At 34.7% G+C, this 16,996-nt stretch overlaps 2 protein-coding genes across 5 annotated transcripts; one reads left to right on the top strand and one right to left on the bottom strand.

The window, feature by feature from the left end:
- Positions 1 to 216: 216 nt before the first annotated feature.
- On the bottom strand, positions 217 to 8,962 carry LOC108748822 (B-box type zinc finger protein ncl-1-like). 4 transcript variants are annotated; one of them, XM_018487194.1, is made up of 11 exons: positions 7,008 to 8,962; positions 6,137 to 6,468; positions 5,726 to 5,930; positions 5,449 to 5,635; positions 5,128 to 5,367; positions 5,010 to 5,051; positions 4,260 to 4,430; positions 3,797 to 4,050; positions 3,339 to 3,696; positions 2,976 to 3,208; positions 217 to 2,324 (listed from the first exon to the last, which is right to left on the bottom strand). In XM_018487194.1, the coding sequence occupies exons 1-11, from the start codon at positions 7,773 to 7,775 to the stop codon at positions 2,220 to 2,222; spliced, it is 2,895 nt and encodes a 964-aa protein (XP_018342696.1). In that variant the 5' UTR covers positions 7,776 to 8,962; the 3' UTR covers positions 217 to 2,219. The 4 variants fall into 4 exon arrangements, with proteins under 4 accessions (XP_018342696.1, XP_018342694.1, XP_018342693.1 ...); XM_018487192.1 differs by having other exon boundaries at positions 5,128 to 5,635; positions 7,008 to 8,649; positions 8,729 to 8,961; XM_018487191.1 differs by having other exon boundaries at positions 5,128 to 5,635; positions 7,008 to 8,961.
- A 482-nt stretch (positions 8,963 to 9,444) lies between these two features.
- LOC108748812 (FGFR1 oncogene partner 2 homolog) lies at positions 9,445 to 11,502 on the top strand. The gene is given in 5 exon segments (XM_018487177.1): positions 9,445 to 9,993; positions 9,995 to 10,054; positions 10,409 to 10,543; positions 10,657 to 10,908; positions 11,091 to 11,502. Coding segments are annotated over 5 exon segments (702 nt in total). The 5' UTR covers positions 9,445 to 9,966; the 3' UTR covers positions 11,319 to 11,502.
- The last annotated feature ends 5,494 nt before the right edge of the window (positions 11,503 to 16,996 follow it).

A 16,996-nucleotide genomic window follows, 5' to 3' on the forward strand; every position in this document is an offset into this window, starting at 1 on the left:
CCGCTCTGCATCCGTGGCGTTATTGTGCTTGTAAAAACACCTTGCAGGCGGCACCAACGGTATCTCACATTGATACACTTCTAATCAATATTTACCTAGCAACAACATCAGAGACTCTTTAAGGACACAACTTATCCTGACGATACTATTATCACAGGCATTATTTATATAACTCTGCTAACCATGACTATTAAATATTTCAGAATTAGTTTTTCTTTTCTTTTTTTCTTTTTATATATAAAATTAAAACTTCTAACGTTACACGAGAGATGAGTACGACTGATTAGCTTAGGTGTATGTATGTAGGCTTCGTGCAATTTACTACAAATGCCGATGTTATGCGCGAACTTTAAAATAGCCTCCTAGTACTGCCCTTTTTTGTTTCTCGTTTGTCTAAATTTTTTTCATTTGCTTCACACGAGTAATGAAACCAGACATTATCGATATAATTTCCTGTATGCAAACGAATTTGATAAAGCTAGTCAAGTATAAATATATATATATATATATGTATGTATATATATATAATTATATGTATATATGGATGTGCTACCTAGCATTTGGTATGGCAAGATAGTATTTATAATTAAACGTTATTGTAGATAATGTAAGGTAACACAGTGTAGCAATCTGCCAAATATCCGATGTATATGTTGTATACACATTGCATTTTAGTTCAATCAAATCTTAAGGCTGATCATGTAAACAACCCTAAAAAATATGTGTATTTCTATATATGTATGTGTCTTATGTGGTTTTTTCTTTTTCATGTATTATGTTAATATATACATAAATAGAGGTTGTTTAGCAAACTGTACGTTATTTCCTTTTTTTTTTTACATAGATAAAGTATCGTCCCTATATGATATACCGGTGGTATATATTATGTACTTACGAATCTTATATAATATATTACACAAAATCGTTCCCCTGTTTGCATTGTAAAAAATGCGCGGGAACGATTTCTGTAATTTTATAACAAATACATTTACATGGTATGGATACATTATTCACTAGCACCACGAACCAATAATTCACACACGCATATACGTCGTATTCATATGATGGACCATAATAAAGCATCCTGAGTAAATATTGTAACCATTATGTGTCTCGTCTAATTTTAACAATGCACAAATGGGATCTACTCGTTTGTCTCGTAAGTGTAAATAATTATTTCATTTTTTTTTTTATACGCTCAAAGTATCTTTTCTGTACGACACTTTTTATATAAGATATTAAATGTTTGATTTTCAACATACCATAATCTATTCCTTGCACATTAACGTTGTTTTTATATTATGTTCTCAACTATCATTTTCAAACGCGCAGAAAGAAATCAGGAACATAGCTCTTATTAAGCTTCGTGCCTGCTGCAATGAGGAGTATTGTTTCATTCTCTTCTTTAGAAATACGATATGATAAGAGCAGGAAGTACTACCAACTACCTCGCAGCATGCAACGTTCTTTTTTTTCCTTTTTTCTGTTAAGCGAAAAATTTTGATCCTCTCATCGTGAAATTTATCCTGCTGAGTTTATTAGTTACTTAGAAGCTCTTAAAGGAAAACTTTTAAACGTAATCTGTGCATTTATATGCATCTCTCTTGAAGCATCAGTTAGGACTAAGAAGACAAACATCCTTGATTAATAAAAAATCAGGACGAGAACGTCTTATTCCGAGCACGAATCGAAACCAGTGTATAGAAAGTGCTCGTCGGAGACTAGAATAATTTGATTTATAAACATACTTAAAATACTGACATGTCAAAAATGATGTACAACAACCAATTTTGACGGAAGGCCATTATAAATTGCTTTCTCTACTACAAGCGATCCAACTCGTTGGTTGGTTGCTTATTGGTTGATATAGCTAACTGCTTCTCTCTTTATAACTGGTTCCACTTAGTTAATTTAATTTACTTTGGCAGTTTACCAAAATGCAAATTGCTAAGTTACTATTATACTGTTTGGTCGGAGACGTACATTATCTTTCTGCTTTTTTTTTGTTTTCAACATTGTTACTTTCATAAAACGGGGACGCATTATATTTTTACAACTATTAAAGCTGCATGCTGCACTTGTTTCTATTGCTTTGATAGGCCCAATATTCGAACGTAATGCCTTGGGCATGCCTTTTCCATCTTTCGTTGAGAGCAGTTTCCAAAGAAGTTTCCATTTGCAGAAGGAAGTTATAACATACTTACTCATCTGATGCCACTTCACAATATATAAAGAGTGTTTAATACAAGGACATGGTGGTTATTTTTGGCCAGTGTTACAATATACCCTTCCGAAGTTATTTTCAATCCACAACATCGAGACACCTATAAAATATAACATTACAACATTTAAAAGCACTATCATTAATTTTTAAATTCACTATCATTATATTTATAAATATTAGTAAAAATTGTTTTACTAAAATAAAATATGTATATTTTATAAAATACAAATATTAAATACTTAAATTTTACATCAAATATGATAAAGAAAGCCAAGATCGGTCAAATTTTAGATGTTACAAATAATACATTATATATTCTTTTATTGAATCATTATTTATTCCAGATATAATTGCGAGTCGATAACATTCGGTTTCAACACAATCATTCTGAAACGCTAATAATCCCTCCTAAATTAAATTAGAAAGAAAGAAATTTATTGAGAAAAATATTATCTCAGCCAGGATAAATTAATTAAATTTGATTTTAGACTAACCACCAGTACAACAGTTTATTACTACTGGTAATTAAAGTAATATAATTAATGTATCAAATAAAAAATTGACAATTGATGGATCGAATTGATGGATTCTAATCGTCATCCCATGTACACATTTCGATTTTTAAAAGAAGTGACTAGAAAATGGTAATCCATTTCCAGAATTCATATTTCTTTTATATTTATATTACGTAAAAAAATATATGTTATTTAAGATTAATATATAAAAGATACTGTAATATGTAATACTCTACCTTCACATATGGACATTCAAACTCTGATATTAAAGAGCCCGCTCTGGAGAAGACAGCTACATGGAAACGATTACCATGTGAATCCCCAATTAATACATCTCCTGCATCACTAATATCAATCCCGTTCGGGAAGTTTGTTACATTCTCACAGCCAATGCGACGCAGGAATTTACCCTCTTCGTTGAACACCACAACACAATGTCCTTTAAAGTCGCAAACAAAATATTCTTTGCCTAAAAATTTATATACAATTTGATTAATATTATAAATTGCAGTTTGTCCAAGTTATTGACGCGAGCGTAATAATTAATTACGTTAATTATAATTTCATTGTAAATATTAAGAATGATAAAGTATGCTTACCACTGATAGCAATATCACTTGGTTCTCTCATATAGTCACTACAATCAAACCACCTCAAAAGATCTCCTGTATCACTGATTACGAACACAGTTGGCGACACACTGTCAACAGCCACAATATGACCTTGACTGGTAACAGCTAGGCCAGCTACGATATCGATGTAACGAATAGCGATCTTCTTTATAAAGTGGCCATTCTTTGTAAATATCTGCATTCGAGATCGTTCATTTCCACGATCGCATACAACAAATTTGCCATTATTTCTCATAACGGCTACTTTCCTAGGATACCATAATTGTCCCTCTTCTTTACCAGGAACACCAAATTGAAATTTGAAGGTACCAGTCTTATCAAAAATCTAAAATTAACATAACCACAAAATTTATATTACGTTTATACTTTATATATAATTTTTTTAAATTATAAAATACTTATTTTTGACATGTATCATTATATACCTGAATTCTATGATTATTTGTGTCTGCAACGATAATATCCTCATCAGTCCCTAGACAAAATCCATGAGGCGAATTAAATTGCCCTTTACTGGGACCTAATTGTCCAAACTTGCTTCGGATATGCATAGGCGTTAATTTTGTATTCTGGGTTCTTGGATGAGCAGGATAATTCCCTGTTCCTGATCCGGTTACATGATTGGCAACAGTATTTCCTACTACAGGCATATTATGCATAGAATCACCTATTAAGTCATCTAAAAATAAAATATCAATATTGGTAAACATATACAGTAAATAATATACAATATATCTAATATTGAGAAAAACTTTTCCCTTTTAAATCTTTTGTTAAGATATAATAACTATGCAAAATGTATTGTATTATGTACAAGATAAGCAAATTTTGATTTTTTTTTTCTGAGTAATATTAACATATATATACAAAAATCAAGATCTATCTTACCAGCACCCTGTGAAAGTATCGGCGAAGTGGAAGAGGACAATGATTGAAATCCTCCATTTAATAGACTATTGGCAGCCAAAGGACCCAAATTTGGGGTATCTACAATGGCTGGTGAAGGTCCACGCCCCAATACTAATCCACCACCACCATTAATGGTGGTATTTCCAAGATCTGTCGCAAAGCAATAAATATACAGTAAGCAGAAATATAATGATACATGTTTCGTCAATCTTTTAGTATATACTAATAATTCTTCACTATATCAATATTTCAAGGGCTAAATAATATGCATTTATATTTATTATACAATTATTTTCTTTCAAATTAAACTTTAAAATAAAATAGAGATAATGCTAAATCCGATTTTAATTTTATCTTTCAAAAGTTATTCTGTATCTTATGAATCCTATCAAAAACTTGACCCTTGAAAATCAAATTTGCAACTTAATTCAGTTTAATTTATTTGTCAAGTTAAGATCTTCCAAAGAATACAATACTTCAATCCGAGTTTGCATTACCTCCTGTCGAAATATATTTTAAAGACGTATTTTAAAATGTCATTTAAGACGAAATAGCATAATTATGTTACGCAAAAGAAATTTCTAATTTTGATGATAGCAAGTGTAACATACAAAAATAATTGAAACAGTAAAAATAACAGTAAAAATAAAATAAAACATTATGTAGCACCTATAATACACATTTTTTAAATTGTATATAAAATATCTCTCAATATAGTTCTTAAAGTACCTGTGAATTTGTGGGAAAATCGGGAAATGTATGGGATCAGGTCTGGAAGAAATAAGAGAGGGAAGGACATTGGTATTACTAGAACAAATTCATAAATCTTTAATGTTATATTTCTTACCTTGATTACCAAGAGTATTTCCTAATTTTGCAAGAGCTTGTAGATTATTAATGGCATGGCTCGTAGAACTTAGATCTCCAGCAAATAAATCTGCCAAAGTAAAGGACGGAGTTGGACTAGGATTCGAGCTAGGTCCAACTACACCAGTATCGCCTACCATCTCTACTTTTTCTGCTAAACTGGCCAGCTGTTGCAGATTATATTCTTGAATGCTAGTGAATCCATGAATAGGAACCGAACCTGGTGGAAGAGGTACAGGTGGTGGAGGAGGTGGGATATTTTGAGGACTTGAAGTCGGTGGAATAATGAATGAAGGTTCACCTTCAAAAGAGGATTGCATAGATGTGGGAAGTGAAATGGGAGAGCTTGTGCTAATAGAACTTGGACAACCCATTGAAGTGGTATGAACTATTTGCTGATTTGTAGAGACACCCGATACTGTTGAGATTGGTTCAGGATGAGGTTTCACTTCTAGTGTACTTTCAGTGTGAAATTTTCCAAACACTTCCTGTAATAATTTTTCACAATGGTTGTTATATATAACTGGATAAAAGAATCTATAATTGAATAAAATGTATTATATTATGCACATATTTACCTTTACAGTTTTCTCAAATTGATTATAGTCGGTTTGAAATTCAATAGAGAATGTTACATTATGTTTTGGTGTATTTTTTATTAAGTTCATCAATTGCACTCCTACAATACGTCGAAGTGCTAAGATTTCTACTGCATCGCCATGTTCTAGCAATCTTGAAGTAAAACGACAAGCGTCTTCTATTTTTTCTGCAGTCTTTTCAACACTGCAACAAAATTTCAAATATAACAGAATGTTCATAGAAAGAAAGATTTCTCTATCAACAGGACAGAATTTGTCTATTCTCGACAAATATTATTGCTAAAAATTTTGTTCTATTTATCCTTTTTAATATAAATATTTTTTATCTTAATCTCTAATTTTTAATAATAATGATATACAATTAAAATAACTATAATTAAATATATATACCTATGAAAAGCATCCATAATTTCAAGTTCTCTGTTTGAATGCAATTTTTCAAGTTCACTTAAAGCATTGTCTTTACATTTCTCTAGTATGGCCTTGTAACTTTGAAAAGTTTCCATAATTAAATCTTTTGCTTGATCGTGTTGTACTTGCAGCTCACTAAGTGCATTTTCCAGTTGTACTGTAACCTGATCGCATTCAGTCATTTTTACTTTGCTTTCAGTCATCAGGTTAATTATTTCTTCTTTTTGTCGTGGTTCTGCATCTGTCAGTCGTTCATATTGATGCTCTGGTGCTTTGTGTTCCACAAGCAAACACTCATTGCAAATAGGTTCCTGATATCATACAATTTAATACTTCTTAATTACAATTTCATTAAAAACATAATAAGACTAATATAATTACAATAGGCGTACAATATGTATATACACAAAAATATATAAACGCACAAAAATATTTTTTCATACATAAAAAATACATTTTAAACATTTTTTTACAATATAAATTTTTTTGTTTTTTTTTTTAAATGATAACTACTTTATTTATCTTTCAACAAATAATTACATGTATGAATCATTTATAAATGTTAACTGACATTAACTCCTCTTTTTATACATGAAAGAAAATATACATTCTTCAAGCCAATATATCAAGAGCATCAAATATTATTTACAATTTTATATACATTTAAAAATTGTAAAAAATTATATTTGTAATTTAAATTACAATGCATTAATAATATTACTTTGAGCATTTATAGATGTTGCAATGGTAAGATCAATCTTTGATTTCTTAGTACACGTTAAATGCCAGATGACAATTATAATATTACTTTATACTTAAATATAAAAAGACTTGTCTATTTTTCACTTACCTGGCATGTATGACAGTAAAACTTCATATTCTCAGCAGGATGACATTCGCAAAAGATTGGCTTGTGTATTGGGATAGCTTCGTTGGATTGCTTCAAATCTTCAAAGGCAACTACTTTATGATGCTCGAAGCAGCGCATGAATTGATGCGCCGTGTTGCAATTTGGGCACAGGAAATTGGCGCAATCCGAGCAACGCGCCACGGCGCTCTCTTTGGCCTTACAGGAGGTACATAGTACTGCCATGTTCTCGATAGCGGACATATCCAATATATTAGTGAGAACATAGTCACACGTGAGCGACGCGGCGCCCTTAGAACTAACGGAAGTCTCTTGATGGCATACAGGACAGCTTATAACAGAGCCCACCTTGGAATCCCCAGCCTCGTCCATGAGTAGCTTGTCCAGGCATGCCTCGCAGAACACGTGTAGACAGGAGAGTACTCTGGGGGAGCACAGCTTGCTCATACACAGGGCACAGCCCTGATTATTGGCTTCTCCGTTGCCACACGCTATCTCTTCCAGGGCATCGCCAGGGTTTCCGCTGTTGTTGTAGCCACCGACGGAGTTGACATTATTCCGTTCACCAAATATATCACCGCCATCGATCTCCTCGGTGCCAGCCGTGACGACGATGCCACCGTTGCTACTGCTGTCACTGCTGCTGCTACCACCGCCACCACCGCTGCTGCCGCCACCGCCGTTACTGCCGTTTGTCACCGTCGGCACCGAGGTAGCTCCCGACGAAACAGCCACCGTGGACGATGCCATCCTGCGATGCCGTTCGCGCGCAATTCACAAGGCGGCTGGGAGGAGGGGAGGGGGGGTTGCAGTCGAGGAAAAAGATGTCCTCCGATTGTGCTTCTATCTCTCACGCTTGTGGACCCGTCGGATTGTCACGGGATAAGGGAGTTAGAGAGAGAGAGAGAGAGAGAGAGAGAGTTGGAAGTTTTTCGTTTCCCGCTCGCTTCCTTTATTACTCTGCTTCGACTTCTTCCTCTTCTTGCCTCCGCGTCCAGTAAAGAATGAGGGAGATGGCAAAGACTCGGATTCTCTCACGAAGCGCGCGATGCTCGAAACATTGTACTGTCGGCACGCTCGCACGCGCGAGAAACAAAACACGAGATCAAACTCGCCCAGGCTGGCTTTGGTTGGCTTCACTGGGCTTGACTGGTAGCACGACTGGGTCGCGCACCAGGAAACGCACGCGGGACCGTGTATGAGTGCGCGCGCGCTCTTGCGTTAGAGGAAAAAAGAAAAAGATAATCCCTCGCTCTCGCTCCTTCTCGCGAGCCTCGATCCGTACGAGCGTCCGCACGCGCGCGCACGCGAATTGCGTTCGTATGTGTATGCGCGCGCGACTAACGGTTATCGCGTCGATATATATATATAGATGTGTGTGTGTGTATATAGATATATATATATATATATCACGTAATTTCTTATCTCAATAACGCTCCTCGGCCACGGGAATATCGCGAGATCATACAGCTGTCAGCTTACCGGAGATCGCGCGATCTACGAGCGTTTATTTACATTCACGTCACTGGCCACACGCAGCGCCGTCCTTCGTCCCTCGTCGTCGCGTGTCGTTGAGCACTGAAACTGGGGGAGACTCGGGCGCTCAACGCTGCAGATCGCGTATCTAAAGAACACTCGTGGACATTATTACGTCAGTGACGTTCCGAGGTGCGTGCGCGTTCGCGCGGGATCTTTCTCCTTACGTTCGGCGACGGCTGTAACTCGGTCCCGTTGTCGACGCCTCGGTCGCCAAATATTTCGCAGTTCTTCATACGTGGAACAAACGAATAAATCATTCGAACCGAGAAGAGCTCATCCCTCGATGCAGGAGCTGTCGACCGTTCGACGTCGAGATGGGAAACTCGCGCGGACGTAGCGATTCGCGACGCGGCGACCAATCGGCGCCTTCCTTTCGCGGAGAAACGTAAATTGATTGGCAGCCTCACTGAACCTCGTTGACGTACGCATTCGCGACTCGCGGCTGTCGACGAATTGAAATCAGCCGTAATTGCCGCAGGACGAGGCGCCATATTTAAATATAAAATAAAAAAGCAAAAAAAGAATGTTGTGAAGACTCTCTCTCTCTCTCTTTCTCTCTCTCTTTTTCTCCCCTCTTCTCTCCTATCATCTCTGTTTTTGTTTTTCTCTTTTCCTCCTGGAAGACCACCACGATTAAATCCCTGATAAAGTCTCGCGTGTGTGCTTGAGATGCCGAGATAGGTTTTATTTTTTAGCGAGGAAACCTCTTACCTTTTTATTGTATTCTCGCTACGTAGGTTAATTTTTACTTTAACCCTCTTTCACTTTAACCTTTAATCTCGATAAAAATACACTGAGTGCATTGAATGAAGGTATTTTTATCAAAATTGTCAAGAGAAGGTTAAAGTAAACGTTTACCGTGATGTATTACATACCGTCTCAAAGCTATGTATTACATATCGTGTATTATCAAAGAAACATCGTTAGATCAATGCTCTATAAAAAGATCGAGCAGAGGACGTAAGCTCCTTTTCTCGTTCGCGGTAAATGTCAAATCGCGAGCGGCCATTTTCCTTTCGGATCGTTGATCGCCTCGCGTTCCATGGGCACATATCACACACACACGTGCGCGCGCACATATATTTTGTGTGCAAGAACTTTATGGCGTCACACAGCTGACGTGTATACATGCACACCACCGCGTGAAGGTGGAATGATACGCAAGGAGCACGAGACGGGATCACAGTGATCAAATCACCGCACGACACGCAGAACGGTCCTCAGAGGCGAGTCGAGTCTTGGTACGAACGACGACGTTCTCGCATAACCTCGGCGTCGTCATCGGCGATCAATCCGCCCCGAATGCTCCACGGAGTCGCGAGTCACTGCTGAACGCCTGAATCTGGCGAGTCGCCTTCTCAGTTATCCCGAAAGGTGAGTACCGTACTCGTCCAGCACGCATATGATTCGGGAAGTTGACGACGACTCGCTTCGAGGTCTCCCTTGAGGACGCGTCCAACAGGCCCTTCTTTGCTCACATTCGAGAAGAAGTTTGATGCAGGCGAAAGGAAGTAGCGCGAAGGAGAAGAGAACACATGTGACGACCAGGTAGAATGTGAAAGGCATCAAGATGGGATCATTTGGATTTGTGATTTCATCTAGCGTGCTGAGTATTAACTTGGAAAACCAATGATTTTGTTTATTTTTATGTTAAAGGCCAAAATCCTAATACGTAATCGAAAAGCAGAAGCACTTGCATTGTACTGTTTGCTATAACAATTTTATTCCCCTTATTAGTGCCTGAGAATTAATAGTCTTTAGTGGTTAATTGAGTGATACACATTTAATAATTATATAATATAACTGTTATTTTGTATATAAATAGAATTTGTATTTGTTTACAGATGTCGTTGACGTTTCAGCAGATTATATTGGATGCCAAGAAATTGGTCATTCGAATTTCGGACCATGAGAATACTGCAGATACTTTGATAAGCGAGGTAGAGGCTGTATGTGGACAAATTGATAACATGAAACAGGTAGATACTAAATATATATTTTATAAATATTCATATATTACAATATGTCTTTATATATTGTTATTTATATATTGTATTTTGCTATATATTTATAATTATTTTTACATTTTCAGTATCAAGAGGAAGTAGAAATTTTAAATACAGAAGCAAAGCAAAGACCTCACTTGCAACTGATCGCCGGAATACAAAGGGAAAATAAACATTTGCGAGAAATACAGGCAGAGAATAAAGAGTTGAGAAATGCATTGGAAGATCACCAGCATGCGCTTGAGCTCATAATGTCCAAATATCGACAACAAACTGCCTCTTTATTGCGTCTGAACAAAACTGATTATTCATCGATGCATAATTCGAAATATGCTAATGTAAGTAAAAAGATTTTTGTTCTTAAATAATAAGCTTTGTAATTCTCTATCTAAAATTTTTACTATTTTTAATAAAATAGATTTTCTTATTAATCTAACAGAAAATTAAAAAAAAAATAAAAAATAAGAAATATAACGTTTATGTGTATTTTATTAATAACGTATATTTCGTTAATTTACAGATAATAACCAGTCAAGCGGAAAAAATTAATGAAATGGCAGCTGTAATGAAAACTGCTGCTGCCTTAGATGAAGAAAATGAATTGAAGGAGAAGGAGGCGTTTCATTCTTTAAAAGAAGAGAACGCTACTCTCCGAGAAATAGTAAATATTGCAAATAAATACGGTTCCTTAAACAAAGAATGTTCTGTAGAAAGCAAAACCGTTCAAACAGATCCGCCAATAGATTAAAGAAATTTGCTCCTAGTATTTTCGATCCTTTTTATAAAAAGTTGACCAGTATTTATTTCACACGTAAACTCATGACATTATATTACTACTAGATAGAATCTATTACATATAAGTAAAAAGTGTATGTGCAAGAGTTGTAGTATGCGAATTAAATATTTGTAAAATAAATTGTATTGTAAGCCGTTTGCAACATATATATATTTTTTAATTTATATTATTTACTATCCGAGTTATTTATTTACGGAGATTATGATTGTATACGTATTCCCGTATAAAATGTAACATTTTTTAAGAAAAGAATAGTATTAATCATGTAGCTAAAACATTTTCTTTTTTTATCTAAAATGTATTGTTTTTAAAGCAGATGTTTTTAAAAAAATTTGTTATCCTTTATACTTTATAGTGCATATTATGAAACGCTAAATAAAATGTTTAATATACTTGTAGGTTTACTGAAAGAATAACTTTGGAATAAGGTAATTTTTTCGTAATTTTTACAATGGACCAATTTGTTTGATAGACTAATTTCCCATATACTTTGAAAAAACTTCGAAAACTATTTTTTATGCAAAATAATTTTATGTTCCTGGTTATTTGTTGCATAACTTTATTTTTCAAATACTGCGACTTGACCAGTATAATCAGTTTAATACTATTCGGCAATTTTTTTCAGAAGTTTTTTTAATTTATTATTTTGGTATACCCTCTTCTTTCGGAAAGACTTATTTTATTTCTCTCGGAAGCGAAACATTCGTTTTTTGGCATTGTCCTTTGAATCAAGAACTTTCTCAGGACCTTTGTTTCGCAAAAATGCCTTTAAAAAAAGGGTTAAAAAAGAGTTGTATAAAAAAGGGTAAAAACACGGAAAGTCTAAGATTTATGATAACTGTCTTTGTCCTAATCTAGGACAAAGCATGCTAAAATCTCGAAAAGGTTTTTAATTCTTTCGTCCCAGTCCGTATACACCCATACTATGTTTGTTTCTTACCTGTGATATATATATATATAGGTATCAAATAAAAACCTTAATGGTACATATGTGTACCATTATTCCACTCTCCTCTCCTCCATTACCACCAACTATTTCTTTCACTACAAATTATCGATTCGACATTGAAATAGCAGACCTGTATATTTTCAATTTAACAAAAAAATTTATGTGCAGAGAAAGGGTTAAATATTTATACAAAGAATATTAAACGCAATGTGCAAGAACTCTTTTATGACGCCTCTATAAAAATGATCAGTATTATATATATATATATATATTTATTTATTTATATGTATGTATGTATAATTCAGGGCACATGGAAAATATGTAATGTCATTATCTCTAACATAGTAAGCTTTTATTTTTGCCCTTTTAATTCCTTTATTTATGATGTCAAATTTATAAATCTATATTATTTTCTTAATATACAAGCGACATAAATTTCGGACAAAGCAATAAATAATAAAAAATACATTCATATGAATATATAAAAAAAAAAAGAATGTCTTTCTCGTATATTCTGCTATAATTCTTATTTCGTACTTTAGTTTTTTTATGATGCCTCTTCGAATATTTGCGATCTAATCCTGGGAACAATCTCTGTTTTTCCGGAATTTATGAGGTAGACTATAGATAGAGTGTTAAACAAGGTGATATTCAATCCTTTTTTATCATGTTTTTTTTTCGTACTTGAGAAAAAAGATATTTACTGCAGACTCGCATATTTATTCATTTCGTATCCTTTTATACACGTGATTTTTTTTTTTCTGAAATTCCTTGCAGAAAAGAAACGTTTTCGCTCTTTGGTCGCAACAATACGAGTATAACAGGCGTGCCTATACGTTATGCTTATTTTTTTCATTGTGCGAATATTATGTGTCATCTTGTCGACGTGTATTCTGATTTTATGGCAAGGTTCTTGAACGATCACCCTTATCCTTTTTTTTTTATCCCTTTCCTTTTTGAGGAATGTTCTTTCCTAAATTTGCGAAGAAACTTGGTAACGATCTTCGGAAAGACGAAATTACCGTACGAAATTGTAGAGAAATAGAATATCGCAATTTTCTAAAAACGAGTGCAAAAAAGAAGATATATAAATACATAAAAAAATACGAAAGTTGTAAATATACATTTTTCTGAATACAATATTTTAACAATAGCTTAAGGATAGCAATAGCTGTTATAAAAACTGTCTATCTATGGGCATTACTTTATGCTTTAACTTTTCAGCGTTTGTTCTCAATACAATGTCTCAATTCTGTGTGTGTGTGTGTGCGTGTGTGTGTGTGGGGGGGGGGGTAAAGAAATTTTTCCAAATTCCTTTTTAAAGGTTGTTCTGTAATGCATATTTGCTCAGCATAAACAAAATTTTATTTGAATATCCAGATAGCAACTGTCCCGTGGAATTATTCGGAATGTATTATCTGATCGGAATCATTCTGTTGTTTCCTTAGAAAACATTCTAGGAAATAATTGAATAATTCCGATTGAAGGGGGAGGGGAATTTATTCCGAATAAATTCCATAATAACGACATACCTTGAAGTGCCTTCACTCAAGAAACCTATAAGAGTAAACAAAAACAAATATATAAAATAAGGCTCGAAAGAATCTATTAGTGAAAAATATAAAAAAGTCCATCAGAGCTGTTCGGATGCACAGAAAACTCTTTATTTTCGTGTGAATGTAACAAAAACGTCTTAACGTTAATATAATAAACAGTCAAGAAAAAGTGAAAATAATTTTATTTTGACGCCATAAAAGTCCAAGTGATGATTTCTGATAAATTTTTGTTTATCGACGTTAAGAATCAAAACAAAGTCATTTTAATTTCTTATTGATTTTTGTGTGTTTCTCGGGCAGCGAAAATGTGAACGTCAGAGCGTATCTACGCATTACGACGGTTCGAGCATGCTATTGTTCCGCAATTACGAAGAAAACTGATGTCATCGGACGTATTAATGATGCATTCATGGAGAGCTCTCGTTTCACGCGAGCAATCGTGACAGTAAAATCGCGTGATTAATTCCACGCAGTTAATCGTGAATTGCGATCAATTACGTAAAGACGCGCTTCTCGTGCATGCCGCTTGAAGGAAACCGCCACAACCCGTGCATCCTGTGCATCATTAACGCACCCGACTGTACACTCTAAGGGTGCATGCATCCTGCATACGTGAAGGGACGCTATCTTGCTGATGCCAACTCGATCCTACAGTAGAAACTTTGAACCGGCTCTGGATTGCAGTTAACTACGGGGTGTCCTACTTCCTTCATCTCGCCCAAGGAAAGCCACATGAAAGTGAACAAAAAATCAAAACGACTTTACTTTAATTCTTAACGAACAGTCAGTACAAATTTAGTAATAAGAAATTATCATTTTTGATTTTACGTCAAAGTAAAGATTTTCTTTTACTTCCCAGACAATACGAAGGGTGCAAAATCGAGACACGTTTGGCGTCGAAAAACTGCCTTGAAGCTTTTTTAAGTTTCGACTTAAATTTCTGTTGGCTGAGTTGATGTTCGATCCTGAAATATAAATGTGTCTATATAAATATTAATAGGATTCTTAACATTCAAAATAGGAAAGAAGGAAAATGCAAATAAGAGCGGTGTCTGCCAATTAAGTATATGCGAGGCTTATTCGTTTTTTTTTTTTACTTAATTTATTTACTTTATTTAATTTACGTTTTTTACTCAATAAAATTATATTTACTTTGCTTATATTTACCGCGCTCGATTCTTATTTTTTTATCTCCTTTTCTTTTAGTTTAGAAATTTATGAAGAAATATAGACTATATGTCTCAACAGATAAACTTGTAAATCCTTATCTAAGGAGAACAAGAAAATAAAGTCATCACGTATTGAATGAATTATGAAAAAATACATAAATTCGGTCACAATATTTGGTCAATATTAATCAAAGTGATACTATATTGATTTTCTTATTCTCGCATTATGAAAAGTTTAAAATTTTACGGATCACTTTTGAATTAAAGACTCAAATACATTTCGAAAATTTTATTGTTTTGAGCGATACATCATAAGCATTATATCAATGTAAAAAAATTATCTTATTATAATTATTAAAAAAAAAAAAGTCATGATTCATCGAATAGTACTTGCAACGAGTCTGTGAAATCTGTAAAATAAGCGGCTCTATTTTGAAATTTATTTCGCCTGTTTGCTTATACAAAAGTCTACAACAAGAGTCACATATTTTATGCGCAACTGTGATGGAAGGTACAGTTGCAGATAAAATATGTGACCTTCGAAACAGCAGAATTTCTCTAGACAGATTTTTTTTTTATAGCCAAAGGGTTACTTTCCAAAGAGTTGCAATCCTTTCTCCAATCCTTTCCAATCCGTTTTAGCTTCTTTTCTTCTTTAGTTTGGAAATTGTGAATAAAGAAGCCCCGTTTCGGATAATTGCTTTTTTTACGGAACTTTTGTCAGAGAGCGGCTGTACCTTGCAACAACAAAAATTAAACTGCAAGTATAATAAAAATACGAAGAATCGAGTAGGACAATCGGAAAACAGCGGTTTCGTTCAATCCCGTTTCTCTCTTTCAGTTACGGCCGAGACAGATCGGACACCCGGTATAACCGTTGCACACGGTCACGCCCGCACACGCATATTCACACGCACGGTGGGGAAAGTGACTTACACGAGAACGGGATAGCAATGGTGCTGTACAATTCACGCATCTAGGCGGCTTGTTCTTTTTACGGGGTCCTCATTGGACAACCCTATCCATCAAGGTCATCCTCCCTCTTTCCCTCCTACCCTCTCCCGCTCTCACCGTTTTCCCAGAGCCCTCCTTTTATACGCCGCGTTCTTAGATGCGATAGAAGGGTTTTTTTTTTATAGCGGCGCGCCCTTGGAGCCCTTGGACAATGACCGGCCGTTGCGTTTCCTGCGCTATCTAGTAGAAACGCGGCACCTGTTACAGCCGCTGCTCCTTTCGATCCGATCGCCGATTATCTATTTTTCTGCCTGTATTTTTCCTGCGGATGTTGATCCCTATTGGAACGGTACCACCTTCCATCTCATATTTATATTCTCCCTCCTTTTAAACTAGTTGTATACTCATAGTTTTATTACTCATTCTTTCAATGACGCATTTGTATGAGTTGAATTGAATATTGATGAGTTTTATAATATTTGCGTGTGATTTTCTTGAACAGTGGAAATTACTTTTTTATTAGATGTTACCTATTTGAAATTTAAGTGGCGAATTATCTTCGATATTCTTCATCCTCTCGATTATAGATGAAACATTAGGTTTTAAATTCAACTCTATAAAATCAGGCAGCTGTTCATTGGAAAAGTCGGGACATTTTTGAAATCTCAATAATAAGCATTACGAACTTGTGTTCTTTTATCGACACATATATTAATGTGAGTTTAAATCAATCGGAAAACAGTACTTAATACAGATAATAGTTTTATAATATTTGCGATTGATTCTCTCGGCAGTGAAGACTATAATATTGGCCTAGTACTGTTTGAGATTTAATTGACATATTGTTTTTGTCTCTTCACATTCTCGATTTTACTTATCAACCTTCTGCATATGTATAATATGTACATATATATATAATATATGTACATATCTGTCATTATACGATATTACGATACATTAAGTACAACCCCATAAAATCAGTCATCTTTTTGTTTGCAAAAG

Source organism: Trachymyrmex septentrionalis, unplaced genomic scaffold (assembly GCF_001594115.1).
Source record: "Trachymyrmex septentrionalis isolate Tsep2-gDNA-1 unplaced genomic scaffold, Tsep1.0 scaffold243, whole genome shotgun sequence".
NCBI classification, from domain to species: domain Eukaryota; kingdom Metazoa; phylum Arthropoda; class Insecta; order Hymenoptera; family Formicidae; genus Trachymyrmex; species Trachymyrmex septentrionalis.